General features: G+C 51.1%; 1 protein-coding gene across 2 annotated transcripts in view; it reads left to right on the top strand.

The window, feature by feature from the left end:
- Positions 1 to 16,573, top strand: part of PDE4B (phosphodiesterase 4B) — a 191,285-nt gene that overhangs the window by 145,852 nt on the left and 28,860 nt on the right. For both annotated transcript variants that reach the window (XM_005151185.3, XM_031050727.2), the window contains one exon: positions 15,822 to 15,934. In XM_005151185.3, coding sequence (XP_005151242.2) covers positions 15,822 to 15,934 — 113 coding nt within the window. The remainder of the gene's footprint in view (positions 1 to 15,821; positions 15,935 to 16,573) is intronic.

Here is a 16,573-nt window from a genome sequence, read left to right as displayed (position 1 = left end):
TTCCCTACTCCAGGATTTGTTTCACCGCAGTCAAAGTGCTTTAATTCCTGACAGGATATTTATTATCTCCAGGTTAACCAGTCTTAAAACCTGATTTAACATCTATAGATGGGTATGTGAGTGAAAGTAGCGTTGAATTCTTTGGCGGATCCCACTGCAGACCTTTTTGTTTGTGGCTTACAAAACTCCTATGAAGCAGTGAAACAGAGAACGAATGGTCCCTCGCATCTTTCATGGTTCAGTTTGGGTTTTTCCCATCTTGTTGAATTAAAATCGTTGCTGTGGTCTGTCTAGATCGTTCCTTCCTTGTCTTAGGCCTGTTGTGAAAGTCAGCTCGTGGTTTCTCAAGGAGAAGTTCTCAGTTTTGCACAGATACATCGAATCACAGCTTCCCTGGGCACCCTGTGCCAGCGCCTCAGCACCCTCACAGGGAAGAGCTTCTTCCTTTATATCTAACCTGAGCTCCTGAGCATGCATGGGGACAGCTCAGGCGAGGGAGGCAGTGGGCTCAGCCGTGGGCCAAGGTCCCTGCTCCAGTACACACACATCAGAGCATGGCACCAGGTAGCGCAGAGCAGCAGTCCTCAGCCCAGCTGTGGATGAGCCAGCTCCAGAGCCGGAAGCTGTCTCGCCACAACAGCCCAGGATGGTGCCCCACCTAATTAATGCTGTTGAAAGGCAGTGCTAATTACTCCTAGGTGGAGTGTCTCCTTAGCACAGTGCTGCTGCTTCCAGGATCCGAGTTGGTTTCCCTGCACGTGTAAGCTTACCAGCCCTCTGCGAGCCTGCCCACATGTATCAAGGGAGATAATAGATGGCACAGGTAAATCCAAAGTCATTTCATAATCATATCCTGCCTTTTCAGTGGCTTTCTCACACTCCTGCATTCACATGCAGGCCATGTGCTCAGGAAGAAAACATTTCTGCTCACACAACATCTTAACTCTGATCCAACCTTCCCTTGTTTAGCCAGGAAAACAAAACCGCAATCTGGGCACCCCATGATTAGCAGGAAATTGGGATTGGGGTTTTAATACCTGCACTCAGCTAGGTCTGGTCTGGGCTGAAGGCTTCTTTCTGCAGCCTATTAGAACCAGTGGTCACCTCCATCCCCAGCTCTCTGGGCTGTTTCCACTGTGCTCTGTGGAGCAGTGAGAGTAAAGTTGAGTGTATCCCAAACACACTTTCAGTTGAGTAAAGAGGAGTGATAGGGATTCACTTCATTTAAAGACTCATCATGACCATGGTAACTGTGATCTGTCTTCAGAAACGTGTTTGAGGTCTGTGTTTATTCCCATACAAAGCATCATCTGATAAATCGTTTTCAGTGTTCTCCTTGAAGGGCTTTCTTTTAAGTACATCGCCAGTTTTCTCTACTCAGTTTTTCAGGCCTTGTGAGGAGAGGTCTCCCTTGCCCTGTGTTTTCCCTCCTGTCTCGTGATTAAGGCAGGAGTCCTACAGGGCAACAGGAATCAAGCCCGGTCAGTAAAATGATAACGTGCCAAAGTGTGTGTTTGCTCCCCAAGATAAAGTTGGAACTGAACAATCTTTCCCGTTCCTTCCACAGGCCAAGATTAGATTCTATCCCTCTTGCCATTTCTGCTTCTCCCTCTCTGTGGACTGAGGAATTCCTACTATGCAGGCAAATCCCGTTCCCAGATTCCCCTGTGATATCGCTGCTAAGTGACATCTGACAAGATGCTTCCTGCATTTTGTTACTTCCATTTGGCACCATAAAAGCACTGTCACTTACCCTTCTGATTTGTGGCAGTGACACTGTATTGTTCACTCCTGTGGCTGCTGGGGAGGAAGGACACTGCTGAGGTGGGAACTGCCCTGTGGTAAAACTCCATTCCCCTCCAGGATGAGGTGGTATCTCCAATCTAAAGCCTTCTGCAGAGCTGCTCCAGTTTTCCTCACTCATTAGCATTTCAGATTAAACCTTTAGGCTTATCTTCAGATCAGAAATTATCTCTCTGGGAAGCTTCCTAGGCTCCTATTAGACACATTAAGGTGTTCTTGGTGATTACTCCTTGGTTTTGCAACTCATTGTCATGCAAAAGGTGCAGTGTTTGGGAATCTTGATCTTTAATCTTTACACTGTAAGGACAGGCCAAGGGGAATGGCTTTAACCTGCCAGAGGGGAGACTGAGCTGAGCTCTTAGGCAGAAGCTCTTCCCTGTGAGGGTGCTGAGGCGCTGGCACAGGGTGCCCAGAGAAGCTGTGGCTGCCCCATCCCTGGCAGTGTTCAAGGCCAGGTTGGACACAGGGGCTTGGAGCAAGCTGCTCCAGTGGAAGGGGTCCCTGCCTGTGGCAGGAGCTGGAGCTGGAGGGGCTTTAAGGTCCCTTCCAACACAAACCATTCCCAGGTTCTCTGGTAAGTGCTGCTTGTGGGCACCCGCAGTGATGGCCACAAAGCCTAGCAAAATCCAGTGACTTCTCCAGCAGCCACGATAATAAACCACAATCCCCGGACTCACACCAATTGCTTCAGCACCTGCCTGGTCACTGCTAACAGGTAGTGTCTACTCAGTGCGGGTCTGCAGTGACCTGGTTCTCTTGCCCTGGCTGGTGCTGCACCCCAGCCACTGGTGGGTACAATCAGCACTCCTGCAGGTTTGTCCAGTTCTGCCTTACCTGGCTCCATCAGGGCTTGGCTCTTGCTCCAGGCTGACCTCTTGCCATGAGGCTCCTTGAAATGTTTCATCTTCGCCTCAGAACCGTGGTTGGGCCCCCGTGACGTATCCCCTGCTGCTCACCTTGGGGAGGGAAGCAGGAATTGGGGTCAAAGGAAAGCTCAGGGGAACAGGCTGCCCAGCACTAGGGCTCCGCAGAAGCTCTTCTGTTTGCCCAGGGCTTCCATTTGCTGCTTGGGCTCAACGCTCCATCACTGTCACAAGATTAATTTCACCTGCCCTCAGCCACCTAAAAATTACAGACCCATCTTTAGTAGTGGCTGGGTTTTGAAGGAAACATCTTGTGAGCTGGGGAGCAAACCATCCTGTTGTGCAGGAAGATCAGGAATTTCAGCAGAAGCCAACTGGGTGAAGCAAGGAGCTTCTTGGCGAGTCAGTGCAAAAAGAGCAGGCCAAAAGTGAGAAGGACTGGTAACAAAGGAGGGATGTACAAGTGCTCTTTGGGTATGAGAGGTGAAGTAGGGCAGACCAAAGCCTGGTGGAGCTGTGACTAATGAAGGGACTCCAATGAGGTAGGGGAAGAAGCGTCAGAGAAGATGTTAATTTATGGTGGAAGCAGCCTGGTGACGTCTGGTACATAGAAAGCCAAAGTACTCAGTGCCTTTTTTATCTCAGTGTTTACAGACAGTCTTTGCCTGGGCCCTGGCACCTCCCAGCCTGCTTAGGAAGGAGAGGGATGGAGGACAGTAAGAGAGAAGCAGGCTAAGGGTGATGTAAAGGAGGTGGATGTGTTCAGGTCCATGGCATTGGACAGGATTCAGGCTAGAGACACTGGCTGACGTGACTGTAAGGTCAGTGTGTGTCATTCATGAAACACTGTGGTGCTTGGGAATGTCTGTGACAACAGGAAAAAGGTCCATGTTTGGGAAAGGCAAAGGGGATCTGGGGAACTATGGACTACTCAGACTCTCGGTGACTGGAGAGGTCACTGAGAGTGTCCACTGGAGTCTATTTCCAAACACATGAAGGACAGGAAAGTAGATTGGGAATGGCAGATGAATGCTCCAACCTCCTCCTGCCAGGACTAGGGGGCTGGCCTGGCTGTGCAGACACTGCGGGTGCATATACCATAAGCACTTTGGCACCATTTCCCACAGCATTCCCGTGTGGAAGCTGAAGCAGCATTGGCAGGACAGACAGCCTGTTGGCAGGGTTGGATACTGCTGCACTGCCAGTCTCTAAGGGTGGTGATGAAGCTGCATGTCCAGCTGGTGGCTGATGGTGCCCTGCAGCTCCTGGAGCATCACGCCAGTGTTGTGTTGGCGATTACTGGGGCCAGTCCTGCTGGGGGTGCCAGGCTGGTGCTGATGACCTCTGAAGGTCCCTGCCAGCCAGCTCTGAGACCGGGATAGAGAGCTGCCTTCTGTAGCTGATGGAGGATGCCAGGCACCTCCGGAGGGTGATTCAGCCCATCACCGCCGTGGTGCCGAGAATAGACCAGGATCACCCCTCGGAGGTCCCACAGCCACTTTCCACTGGCTGCGGGAGCTTAGGTGATTAACTTGTAGATGGCTAAAGATAGCCCAGCTGAACCCCCCAGCCAGTGACATTTCTGCAGGCTGGTATTGCTGCTGCTCTGGTTTGCTCAGGTTACACCGCAGCTGATGAGCAGCCAGTGCCTCGACTCTTGACTCAGAAACATCACTGCTACTACAGCCATGGAGCGAGGAGCAGGCAGCTCGGGCTCCTCGCATCGCGGCCGAGTCACGCTGCAGGCATTCCTTCCGTCACTGGAAGCCTCAGTGCTGAACTGAGCTGTGCCTTCTTCCTTCTTGGGAAGCTGCCGCATGGGGATGTGAAGCCATTTGGGTTTGTGTCATTCCCTACAGGCGGGAGGGGTTTCTGTCTCCCTCTCGTATTCCTCTCCCCAGTCCCTGTGAGGCATCTCTGCTGGCTCCTTGGAGTCATCCCGTTTGGACCTGGATATGTCCCTGATGTTCTTGGCAGGTGCTGTTTTAATCACTGCCTTGGCATCTTCAGCAGTGTTGGAGCCTTTTTAATAGGAACTGAGTTTTCCCAGCAGCCTTTCTGGGCAGCTGGAATGGTGTATCCCAGAAAGGACCTGTCTCTCATTAGGGAGCGTGTGAAGCCGGACTCCTCAGCAGTGCATCAGAAGAGCTCATCCCTTCTGCTCCTTGTTGTTGGGAAAACAGAACCCCCGAAGCAAACAGCCCCCAGACCCTTGGCCGGGCTCTGCCTGTGGTTGTCAGATGCTCCCGGCAGCAATTTCAGCCTCTCAGGCGTTATTCCTGGCAGCAGCATCTCGCTCATTTCCTGGCATTTTTCGCAATTAGCAGTAGAAAGCTTTCACTTCATTTTTTTGGTCTCTATCTTCCTCTGTCATCTCTGAACACAGACTCCATTGTTTCTGCTGCTTTGGAGCCTCTCTTAAGGTTTTGTCTGTGCTCCCCCACAGCTGGATCCCTTCCAGTGCCACCTCTTCAGTGTACCTCTAGCATTGGCTTTGCCCGTTAATCCCATCATTGCTCTTTGTGGGGGTTTCACTACCCTGCTCTCTCTTACCACATCTCTGTTAGTGCTGGGGATGGAAAAGTCCACGTTTCTGAAATGGCTTTGTGCAAAAAAAGGGACGTGGAGCTGTTGGAGCGAGGCCAGAGGAGGCCATGGAGCTGCTGCGAGGGCTGGAGCAGCTCTGCTCTGGAGCCAGGCTGAGAGAGCTGGGCTGGGGCAGCCTGGACAAGAGAAGGCTCCTGAAGGGGAGAGCTGAGAGCAGCTCCCAGTGCCTAAAGGGGCTGCAGGAAAGAAACCTGGAGAGGGGCTTGGGACAAGGGCCTGTAGGGACAGGCCAAGGGGAATGGCTTGAAGCTGCCAGAACAGGGGAGACTGAGCTGAGCTCTTAGGCAGAAGCTCTTCCCTGTGAGGGTGCTGAGGCGCTGGCACAGGGTGCCCAGAGAAGCTGTGGCTGCCTCATCCCTGGCAGTGCTCAAGGCCAGGTTGGACACAGGGGCTTGGAGCAAGATGCTCCAGTGGAAGGGGTCCCTGCCCATGGCAGGGGTTGGAGCTGGAGGAGCTTTGAGGTCTCTTCCAACACAAACCATTCTACAGAGCCCTTCTGGGATCCTCACACCATGTGCTCCACAGAAGACTGAGTCACCAGCTGAACTCACCTGGTTTTAAATTTTGGTTGTTAGAGGAGAGATGTTAGAGGAGAGAAAATTTTGGATGTTAAGAGGAGAGAAAAAGAGAGGAGAAGGACACAAAAAAGGCAGGGTGGCCTGTGTGATTTAACCAGGTACCCATGTGCTCATGGCTTAGCTAAAGGTCACAGTAGGAGCTCCCATTCCCTTCAACAAGAACATGTGGCTATTTTAACTTGAGAGTGAGATTTGCTACCTGCCCTGCAATCATCAGCAGCCAGTGTCTGGCATCCCTCTAAAACCCGGGGGCATGTTCAGGAAAACAGGTTTATCAACCAAGGACATGCCAAAACTTGATAGGAGAGGGCCTTGTGCAGGCTGTCAGCCATTTACCCTTTGCCTTCCCTAATGTATCTGTGGTTACTTACAGATCGTGTGGACATGTTTACATATTTATCCTTGACAATGCCGAGTGAATAACTGACACCAAAGGATTTATTTGTTTAATGTATTCTGTATTCATGACTACCTGTGAGGAGAGAGCTATTTCCTTAAATCAAACCACTGTTCTAACAGATCCGACAAATAGAGTTGTGAAAATGGTCTGGAGATGGGCTTGAAAACCCACAGGAATGCAAATCAAAGGGGCAAAGGACAACTACAGTGATCCTTGTAAAACCTGCGATGGAAATGTCCAGGTCTGATAGCACCATTTACAAACTGCAGGCACTGCAAAAACCCTGTATCCTGGATGCCCAGGTTTCCTTTATAGGTGCCCTCTATGTTTTCCAGTATTTGGGAAGCAGATTTCCAACTACGTTCCCAGCAAAGAATCTAGACATGTACCTAAAAGAAGGTATCATCCGAAAGCAAGATGTACCCAGCAAACCTACCCAACACCACACGTGCTGGCAACGCTACCAGAGTACTAACATGTTCCCTCTTGTAGGTTTATGGACACTTGTGCACTCCCAGTCTGCTGGACTGCGGGGCTGGAATGACAGAGCAATCTAAAATCATGGGAACGACAGCAGGATTGATGCACTTCCCTCCTCCCCAGCATTTCATTGTATGCAATGAAACTAATTATATCTTTTGCAAAGATAAGTGCAGATGTGCTAAGAAAGGCACAGAGCCCCAGCACCCGTGGAACAGGAGGAGCCAGTATGTTCTTGAGCAATTCCCTGAACAAATGGACGAGCCTGCCCTGTTCCCCACTCCCCATCATATTTCTGGGGCTCCAGTTCAACCAGTAACTCTAGCTGCCCCCTCTCACATTTCCCACACCTGCAGCTATGCTGCAGCCTCCCTGCAGTGTGCAAAGGGAGGTGGGAGTAAGGGTGAAGGGCTCTTGGTTTACTCCCCAGCACAATGCAGCTGCGACGGGCACTGGGAGAGCCATGAACCAGGGCTGGAGCTCGGCAGGGACACTGCAGATGGCACAGACACCGCTTGCAAATGAGCAGAGAGCTGCCTGTCTCCAAGTAACTCTTTCAGTATCACAGAATCCCAGCCTGGTTTGGCTTGGAAGGGACCTTAAAGCTCATCCAGCTCCACGTCCCTCTTGTGCTGATGCCCCAGAGCTGGATCAGGGCTGCAGGGGGGGTTTCTGCCAGCCTGCTGAGATACGAGCTCTTAGTCATTAGTAGTCAAGGGCTGAGAAAGGTAAATGCAGCCTTCAGTAAACATCAATGATATCTACACTGCTCACAAAGTAATAATCTGTCATTCACATGATTAACCAGAGCATCTCTCTTCTCTTCTCTTCTTAATCTTTTCTGTCATCTATAATAATGACAACAATTATGATAATCTATCATAAATACAGTACATTATATCATTAAAATGGGTTGTCTGAAAGTCCTCTGCTGAATTCTGAGTGATAAACACTCATCATTTACATTGTTATGATTTTTAAGTAGGAGCCATATCTGAACATGCTTTCCTTTCTTTTCTTTGGCTTTGTAAATGATTTTGAATATATGAAAATAAGCAAAACATTCAAATGTGCCCAAAACCTCCGGGACAGGCATTGTGTCCTATGGATTCACACTGGGAATTCTACCCATTTTACAATTGCACCCTTACTATACTTTTCAAGTTAGGAGCCTGGGAATGTGCTTTCAGGCATTTCCTAAAGCAGGGCTTCCCTGCACTGGGATAAACATCTACGTGTTCCCTTACAAGGACATGAGGATTCCAAAGCCCCATCTCACCTAAGAGCCATCATGGAGCTGAGTTCATCCATTACGCCCATTACTGTCTCTTTCACTGTCCCTGCTGGGAGTTAGGAAGCGTTTTCTTCTGTCACACTTCTGTTTTAACCTTTTGATTCTCATGAGCTTTGTCTGCTTCAGGTCTTGTTGGGTTTTATCAGTTTGCTAAATGTTCTGGGAACATTTTGGTGCCTGCCTGTTGCCACGTTGCACATACTGGAGTTGGGAACGGATCCAGTGTTTAAGCCTTTCCAAGGCAACTCTTCTTATTAATTTCTCTTTGAAATGGACAGATTGGATCCCAGGTCTGAACTGGTTCAGATAGTGAAGTATTCTTTATTAAATTAACTGGAATCCCTGGAAAATGGGCACTTGGTGGCTCGGTGCTGTCCCTTGGGTCCGGGATGAACTGCTGCTCTGAAGGCAGGAGCTGAGCTCAACGCACTCGTAGGAAGGGCAGCCTCGAGTCGTGAAGAAGTTTCTAATTATAAAGAGCTGCAGTTTCTTACAGCCAGGATGCAATTAAAGGTAAATAACCCAGTCGATGCCTTCCTGGCACTGTAAACAAGTGGCTGTGCGTGTGGAATGGGATACGCTGTGCTGAAGCTGGGAAGGCTGCTATCAGCTGGGATGCTTTGCTTTAAAACCTTCACTGCCAGAGGTTTTTTGGCAACCCTTTTTAATAGAGACTATTAGAGGGTTCTTTGAGTCTTAAACTCTACATGCCTAAGGTTTATGAGTGAAGTTATGAACCATTAGAAACAACTATTTATTTTTTATGCAGAATTAGGAATGAACTCTTTTAGATGTGCAGTCAGTCCATAATTTCACAGAATCCTAGAATCCCAGCCTGGTTTCTGTTGGAAGGGACCTTAAAGCTTGTTTAGTTCCAACTTCCAGCCACAGGCAAGAACCCCTTCCACTGGAGCAGCTTGCTCCAAGCCCCTGTGTCCAACCTGGCCTTGAGCACTGCCAGGGATGGGGCAGCCACAGCTTCTGTGGGCACCCTGTGCCAGCGCCTCAGCACCCTCACAGGGAAGAGCTTCTGCCTAAGAGCTCAGCTCAGTCTCCCCTGTTCTGGCAGGTTCAAGCCATTCCCCTTGGCCTGTCCCTACAGGCCCTTGTCCCAAGCCCGTCTCCAGCTTTCTTTCCTGCAGCCCCTTTAGGCACTGGAGCTGCTCTCAGCTCTCCCCTTCAGGAGCCTTCTCTTGTCCAGGCTGCCCCAGCCCAGCTCTCTCAGCCTGGCTCCAGAGCAGAGCTGCTCCAGCCCTCGCAGCAGCTCCATGGCCTCCTCTGGCCTCGCTCCAACAGCTCCACGTCCCTCTTGTGCTGCTGCCCCAGAGCTGGATCAGGGCTGCAGGAGGGGTCTCACAGAGCACAGCAGAGGGGCAGGATTCCCTCCCTGAGCTGCTGCTCATGCTCTGGGGGTGCAGCCCAGCATCAATATCATAATGTAATCATTAAGCCTTGAGGAGAGCTGAGTTTTTAAATACATCTGCATATATTTGTATTCATGTTTCTCACCTGCTGAATTGGACGATCTGTTCACCAGATAGAAACCCGTTAATGCTATTAACCTGCTGCATCATGGAAAACGTCGTTATTTGGCACCTGCAGTAGTCTATTGAACAAAGAGAACTGCAAATCCTCTGCAACTTGTTTGACTCACCTGATTTTGCCTGCTCTTAAAACTCTGTAGCCTTTACACTTTCTGCCAGAAGCAAGACGTGCTGTGTCTTGATGTATTTATTTAAAGGGGATGAGGGTGGCAAGTGAGAATCATGAGAGAATCAGGAGCGAAAAACTCAATTTGTCTTTTGGTGTTTGGATCTAGTTTCAAAATGTTTCCTTACTTGGTTCATCTCATGTGTCAGTCAAGGGTAAAGCCACCGCTGTTCACTGCTGCAGTGTCGGGACAAGGGTCTCTGCCCAACCATCCCTCCTTGCTTGGGGCATTTGGGTAACAGGATGTGGACAGTGAGTTTGTGGGCTGGGAGAGGAACCAACTGCCGCTGCAGATAACATTGCCTCATGCTCAGAGATATCCTGGGCAGCGGTGAGGGGCTGCAGCTCTGTGCTGTAGGGAAGACAGACACAGACAGGGCTGGAGGGTGAGTGTCGGGCCAGAGCTTGTCATATTAAGCGCCCTCCTCATCTGCAACACTTCATAGAGCACATTCAGGAAGTTCACGTTTGCTCTTACCCTGAACCACTCCCAGAAAGGAGGACACGAAAACCTGTCACTTGGTAAGTGTTCAAGAAGAGACTGAGCTGAGCTCTTAGGCAGAAGCTCTTCCCTGTGAGGGTGCTGAGGCGCTGGCACAGGGTGCCCACAGAAGCTGTGGCTGCCCCATCCCTGGCAGTGCTCAAGGCCAGTTTGGACACAGGGGCTTGGAGCAAGCTGCTCCAGTGGAAGGGGTCCCTGCCCGTGGCAGGGGCTGGAGCTGAGTGAACTTTGAGGCCCCTTCCAACCCAAACCAAGCTGGGATTCTATGGTGCTAAAAATGGGTAGCTAAGTCTCTGCTCTAGTGAGAGTTCCTGTATGCTCCATGAGGGTTCCTGTATGCTCCATCATCTTATAGAGATTGAAAGGAATATAGAGCGAAAAATGCCCCAAATGCAGTTACAGCAAATACTGGCCCATCAGTGGGTTATATTTCAGTACATTATAGCCTTCGAAGTGGCAATTGGAAACTGCTGAACCATGTGCTGCTTGGGAGGGCTCCATTAGCCTGTCCTCTGATGGACTGGCAGCAAATCAGGTCTTGTGATGAAATGTCACCTCAGTGCCTGCTCCATTGCCACCCAGATCAAAAGTCAGGCACAAATACCCTGTAGTACTTGCACACTGAAGCAAACTCCTGTTGTTGATCAGTTCTTTGTTCAGTCTCTGAAATGGTTTCCTGTAGGGCTCTAGAAAAGGGCCAGAAGTGGTGACTGTGGTTTTACGGGTAAGGGCTGGGTTATGCAACACCCAAATATAAACTGAAACACGATACAGTTGAAGCTGTGTCAGATGGGATTCCAGGAGTCCTCATCCAGAAACTCCGGGACTCTTTCCGTAAGTGACCGTGTGCATCAGCTGTACCAGGAAGGTTATGGAGGGCTGTGACAGGAGAAGGTTGAGGAGTGTTTCTGGCAGAGGTGCTGTGCTCCTGATGTCAGCTGGGCGCTCACATTAGAGCCAGGGGGAGATCATGTCACATCGCTCCTAAACTTGTGTTTACTGTTTATGTGAATCCCTGGAGATGGCACTCAGCAAGAGGATCCTGATGTGCTCCATCTTTCTCCTCTGCCTCTTTCTCTCTCCCTGTCCACCTCTTCTTTTTCTCCCCCTCTGCTGTTATAGGGTTCCTCTGCTTGCATTTTTAACCCTACCACTGCTTCCAGTCCCTCCCATGCCCTGCATGGCCACCTCTGCCAAAGCAGCCAGTGAATCATGGAATCATAGCATAGGACCATAGAATCAACTCCGGAAAGACCTTTAAGATCATCAAGTCCAACCATTACCCCAGAACTGCCAAGGCCACCACTAACCCATGGCACTGCGTACTGGTGGATCATAGGATGTCAAGAGTATCTTGTGTATTGTGCCGTATTGATCACAGCACTCGCTGTGCCATCTGTAGGGGCGATGCTGTGGGACCACTGAGGAGAGTGGAATGTGACCTCAGGAAGAAAGGAGCTGCTCCTTCTGGTAGTGACTGTGTTGGGTTCTGCTCTGAAGTATGGTTGCCCTTATCAGTATGAAAATGTATGGTTAATGTTAACATAGTTGAGTGTGATTAATGTGGTATATGTATCCGTGAATATTAACTATTAAGGAAGTTAGAAAATGCCCTTTGGACAAGGGCCTGTAGGGACAGGCCAAGGGGAATGGCTTGAACCTGCCAGAACAGGGGAGACTGAGATGAGCTCTTAGGCAGAACTCTTCCCTGTGAGGGTGCTGAGGTGCTGGCACAGGGTGCCCAGAGAAGCTGTGGCTGCCCCATCCCTGGCAGTGTTCAAGGCCAGGTTGGACACAGGGGCTTGAGCAAGCTGCTCCAGTGGAAGGGGTCCCTGCCTGTGGCAGGGGTTGGAGCTGGATGGGTTTTGAGGTCCCTTCCAACCCAAACCAGGCTGGGATTCTATAAAAATCTATGTTATTCCCTTTGAGATGATTCCTGTAGAAAGTTATTACATTCCTAGAAGAGCAGTTTCTAGTTGGTGTTTTACCTGAATGTTGGCTTTGAATAGTTTACAGAATTTCACTGGGTTCTTGGAGCATGTATTTTAATTTCACATACTGGAAATGCCTGGTGCAGTTTTAGCCTGATCTGTGGAATTGTAGCCACTGCTTTCACAATGCATCTGTAAATGTTCACACCAATTTAACACAATAGATTTAACAGTTATATCTGCCCAAGGAGGGCTGCTTTGATAACAGTTGGGGTTTCCAGTTTGATTGGTCTCAGCCTGGATCACATAGAAAGTGGCTTGAGAGACAGTTACCAAGTTTCTAGGAAGGGCTGAGCTCAGGGTGTCCTCCTTCTGCCGAGAAGGACAATGATTTCTCTTCTGCTTGACCAGTTTCTTGGAACTCATAGCAATATGGTGTATTTGATGGAGCCACTGGCAGAGGAAATCGAGCTAAAGCCCTGCAGCAGGCTGAGAAATGAGGGGCTGAGGACTAAGGAGGGTGCAGGAGCTGAGGTGCATGCATGCTGCTGGAAGGAGGCACACACATCATGGAAACCTCCTTTCTCAGGACTCCTTTACTTAAGGAAATGAGTGAAACAAATCCTTAGATTAGGCAAACCCAGGAGATGCTGAGGAATTTCAGAAGAGCCATTGCAGGATGGGCTGAGGCAGCTTTCCCAGGTCCCCAGACCCAGGCAGGGCTGTGGGCAGGCCAGTGGGAATGGGCAGGGTGGGTAGTGTCAGACAAAGCATGTTCTGAAGGAAAATGCTTTTAGATGGCAAAACACTTGCAGGGTGGGCCCCAACCACCTCTAAACAGCAGCAGAACTCACATTTATTTCTGTCTTAAAATGATACTTAGCCAGAACTGGTCACTGTCACCCTACTCCATCTTGGCCACTGGAAAGACTGGAGATAAGCTAAGTGGTAGTTCTCAAAACATCTGCAATTAAATCGTCCCTCTATTGTCCTCTAAATGATTTTGCTGAAAAGGCCTCTGTGAGTGATAATGCTTTTACAAGGGCAAAGGAGGCTTCAGCCTGAATGGGCCCCCTCACTGCTTCGGTCTCCCTGAAGCAGAGCTGCACAGCAGCTCACAGGGAGGGATGGGGCTGGATATGTGCTATCTTTCCTTGTTTCTGTATTTTGCTTTAGTTTATTTTGTCTTCTTTTATTATCCAAAACTCAGCAAACAAACCAAGGGAATAGCCTGGACCCATCTCAGCTCTGGAGCCCACAGGGTGCCCAGAGAAGCTGTGGCTGCCCCATCCCTGGCAGTGCTCAAGGCCAGGTTGGACACAGGGCTTGGAGCAAGCTGCTCCAGTGGAAAGGGTCCCTGCCTGTGGCAGGGGTTGGAGCAGGAGGAGTTTTATGTTGGAACTGGATGATCACTTCCAACACAAACCAGGCTGGATTCTATGAATATTGAGGTTTGATTTCTGTTCTGAGGGCTCTTTCAGAGATTTAAGTGAACTGAATATTTAGCAGGAGCCATTGAGACAGTGGGTCCCATAACCCTGACCCTGGACAAGGCTGGAGAACCCCAAAGGGCTAAGTTAGGGTCTGGTATCACAGGCTCTCCCCTCTGTGAGCCCCTTGGAGCTGGAGGACACATGGGATGCAGCACAGTGCCTTAGTTAAACATATGAGCAGCTCCTTTTCAGCTGGACGGAGGAGATTGTTTCCCTATTCCTGAAATCACAATTTAGCCTATGTTAGTTTTATCAATGCAAACCTTTTCTATTACAAGGAATCTGAGCCCTTCCAGGTCAACTCATTGACATGATAAAGAGGCTGATAGAGAACAGGTGTCTTAGAAAGGAAAGTACACCCCAGTCCTGTGTATTTTGGCTGTTGCCACCCGCTTTTTGATGTATGTATCGCACAAGTATGCAAGACAGAGATTACTTGCCATGTTTGGAGCTCTGTGAGCCCAGAAAAAACATTAACTTCCAGTGCCACAAAGGTTCAGATTTACTGAATCTTTAAAGTGTGCCTGTGCCAAGTGCTCCATGTGAGTTCATTGCTGAATTACTCATTGTCAGCAGTTTTGTCTGCCATGTGAAGAGAAGGCTCCTTAAGGGGAGACCTGAGAGCAGCTCCAGTGCCTAAAGGGGCTGCAGAAAACCTGGAGAGGGGCTTGGGACTCTATGGACAGGAGGTTGGAACTGGATGAGCTTTAAGATCACTTCAATCCAAAGCAGTCTGGGATTCTATGATGAACACATGGTCTCTATACAGTTTAATGCTGTGCAGTGCTTGATGGGGATGGGGAATGAGGAGAATCTCTCCTTGTGAAGGCAGGTGGATGGGTGGCAGCTTGAGGTGCGGTTCCTCTCCCAAGGACCTGGGGGGCCTTGGAGGGGGAGCACACCCCATGCAGCCCCAACCAGCGTGTGACACACACATGAGACATATGTGAATGCAGTGTGTGCACTGCACAGCAGATGTGTTGCTGCTTCTCTATCGCAGCAATCCTGACCTCTGATGTCACTGTTACCTGCTTGGCCAGTGCAATCAGAAATGCTGAATCCATTAACTTTGACAGATTTATGTGGTAAGCACATGTCACCGCTGTTATGAGAAGCAGTTACAATCATGGGGAGATTTTATGATTCACTGTATCCGCTTGTGTAAACCTGAACTTCTGTGCTGAGAGCTGCTCAGGAGCACGTTGTCCTGTGGCAGGGTCAAGCAGCAGAACTTGGTGGGAGCAGGGAACAGGGCTGGCAGGGTTGGGGTGCAGGGCCTGGGTGGCAGGGCCTGGGGGGAGCACAGGAGTTTAACACTGCAGTGGTACCATCAGGTGTGGGGCTGATGGGGTGCATGGTCAACGCCGGTTGGAGCAACGGCAGCAGAGCTGGAGAGCCAGGACTGACAGGAGCAGGGATGATGGTTGGTGGGATTGGGAAGCAGGGATTGGTAGGGAGCAGGACCAGGCAGGATTAGGGACAAGGACTGGCAGGGTTGGGGAGCAGAACTGGTGGGGCTGGAAAGCAAAACCAAGCAGGGCTGGGGAGCTTGGCTGTTCAGGTTAGGGAGGAGAGCTGAGGGGAGCGAGACCAGACACGGCTGGGGTACAGGGCTTCTGGAGCTGGGTTGCAGGCCCAGGCAGGGTTGAGGTGCGGGGCTGATGGGGAGAGCATGACCAGGAGAGGTTGGGGAGTGGGGCTGATGGGGAGAGCAGGACCAGGAGAGGTTGGGGACTGGGGCTGATGGGGAGAGCAGGCCCATGCAGGGTTGAGGTGCAGGGCTGATGTGGAGCAGGACGGGCAGAGGCTGGGGAGCGGGGCTGGCACAGGACCAGCACCGCTACCGAGCGCAGCGCGGTTGTCCCGGGCCCCTCAGCAGCCGGGGTGGGGGCACCCTCAGCTCCCGCAGCCCGGCCCGGGCCGGCCCTGCCCGGGGGCGCCCGGTTCCCCGTGCGGCGGGGGCAGGGCGGGGCAGGGGCGGGCCGGGGCGGGCGGCCGGGGCCGGGGCCGTGCCCGGTGCCAGCGGCGGGCGGGGATTTGCTGGCCGGCGGCGAGGGGAGCGCAGCGGCGGCCGCATGATGAGGGAGCGGTGCGGCACCTCCGGCATGGAGAGCCTGCAGCCGCGCCAGCCCGAGTACATGTCCGTGTGCCTCTTCGCAGAGGAGCCCTACCAGAAGCTGGCCATGGAGACGCTGGAGGAGCTCGACTGGTGCCTGGATCAGCTGGAGACCATCCAGACCTACCGCTCCGTCAGTGAGATGGCATCCAACAAGGTGAGCGGAGCGGCGGGGATGCGGTGCGCGGCAGCGAGGTGTGCGGGACAGTAACTGCACGTTACTCCCGGGGAAAGAGATGCGGGTTTCCCCCGCAGTGGCACCGCCAGATAAAACTAGCCGTGGGGCAGTAAGGGGAGAGCGACCCGCACCTCTCTGACTTCCCCGTAACGAACCAGGCTCGCTCCTGAGAAGTCAGAGAGCTTTCAATGAGCGCCGGTCCCTTCGGCACCGATTTAACCAGGAACACTGTAAAAACCATCGGTTTTAACAAATTATCACATCAGATTTCAATTGTCTTCATTGTTGCCTGTCCGTAATAACGGCAAACTCTAAACGTAGTGGTGCGTTATTTTACTGCTGTTCTGTCCTTTCGGTAAGTGTTTAATCTGGGGTTAATGTGGTGGGCTGGCTCCACACCGCTTGCCAGCACATGAGGAGGGTGCGAAGTCATGGACTGTGCAGCGGCAATGAGCTCGCAAGAAATGAGCTGCTCCCCCGCCTCCCGCCACCTTATTTTGGTCTTTTGGGGGGGTTTTAATGCGCCGTGAGCGAAAAGGGAGATTGAGTTTGCTGCGAGGAGTGAGGTGCTGACATAAAGAACAGTGCGTTGTGCTGCGGGTCGGGAGCAGGAGGGAG

This window comes from Melopsittacus undulatus, chromosome 6, assembly GCF_012275295.1.
Source record: "Melopsittacus undulatus isolate bMelUnd1 chromosome 6, bMelUnd1.mat.Z, whole genome shotgun sequence".
In the NCBI taxonomy this organism is placed as follows: domain Eukaryota; kingdom Metazoa; phylum Chordata; class Aves; order Psittaciformes; family Psittaculidae; genus Melopsittacus; species Melopsittacus undulatus.
This window is presented reverse-complemented; position numbering and strand designations above follow the sequence as displayed.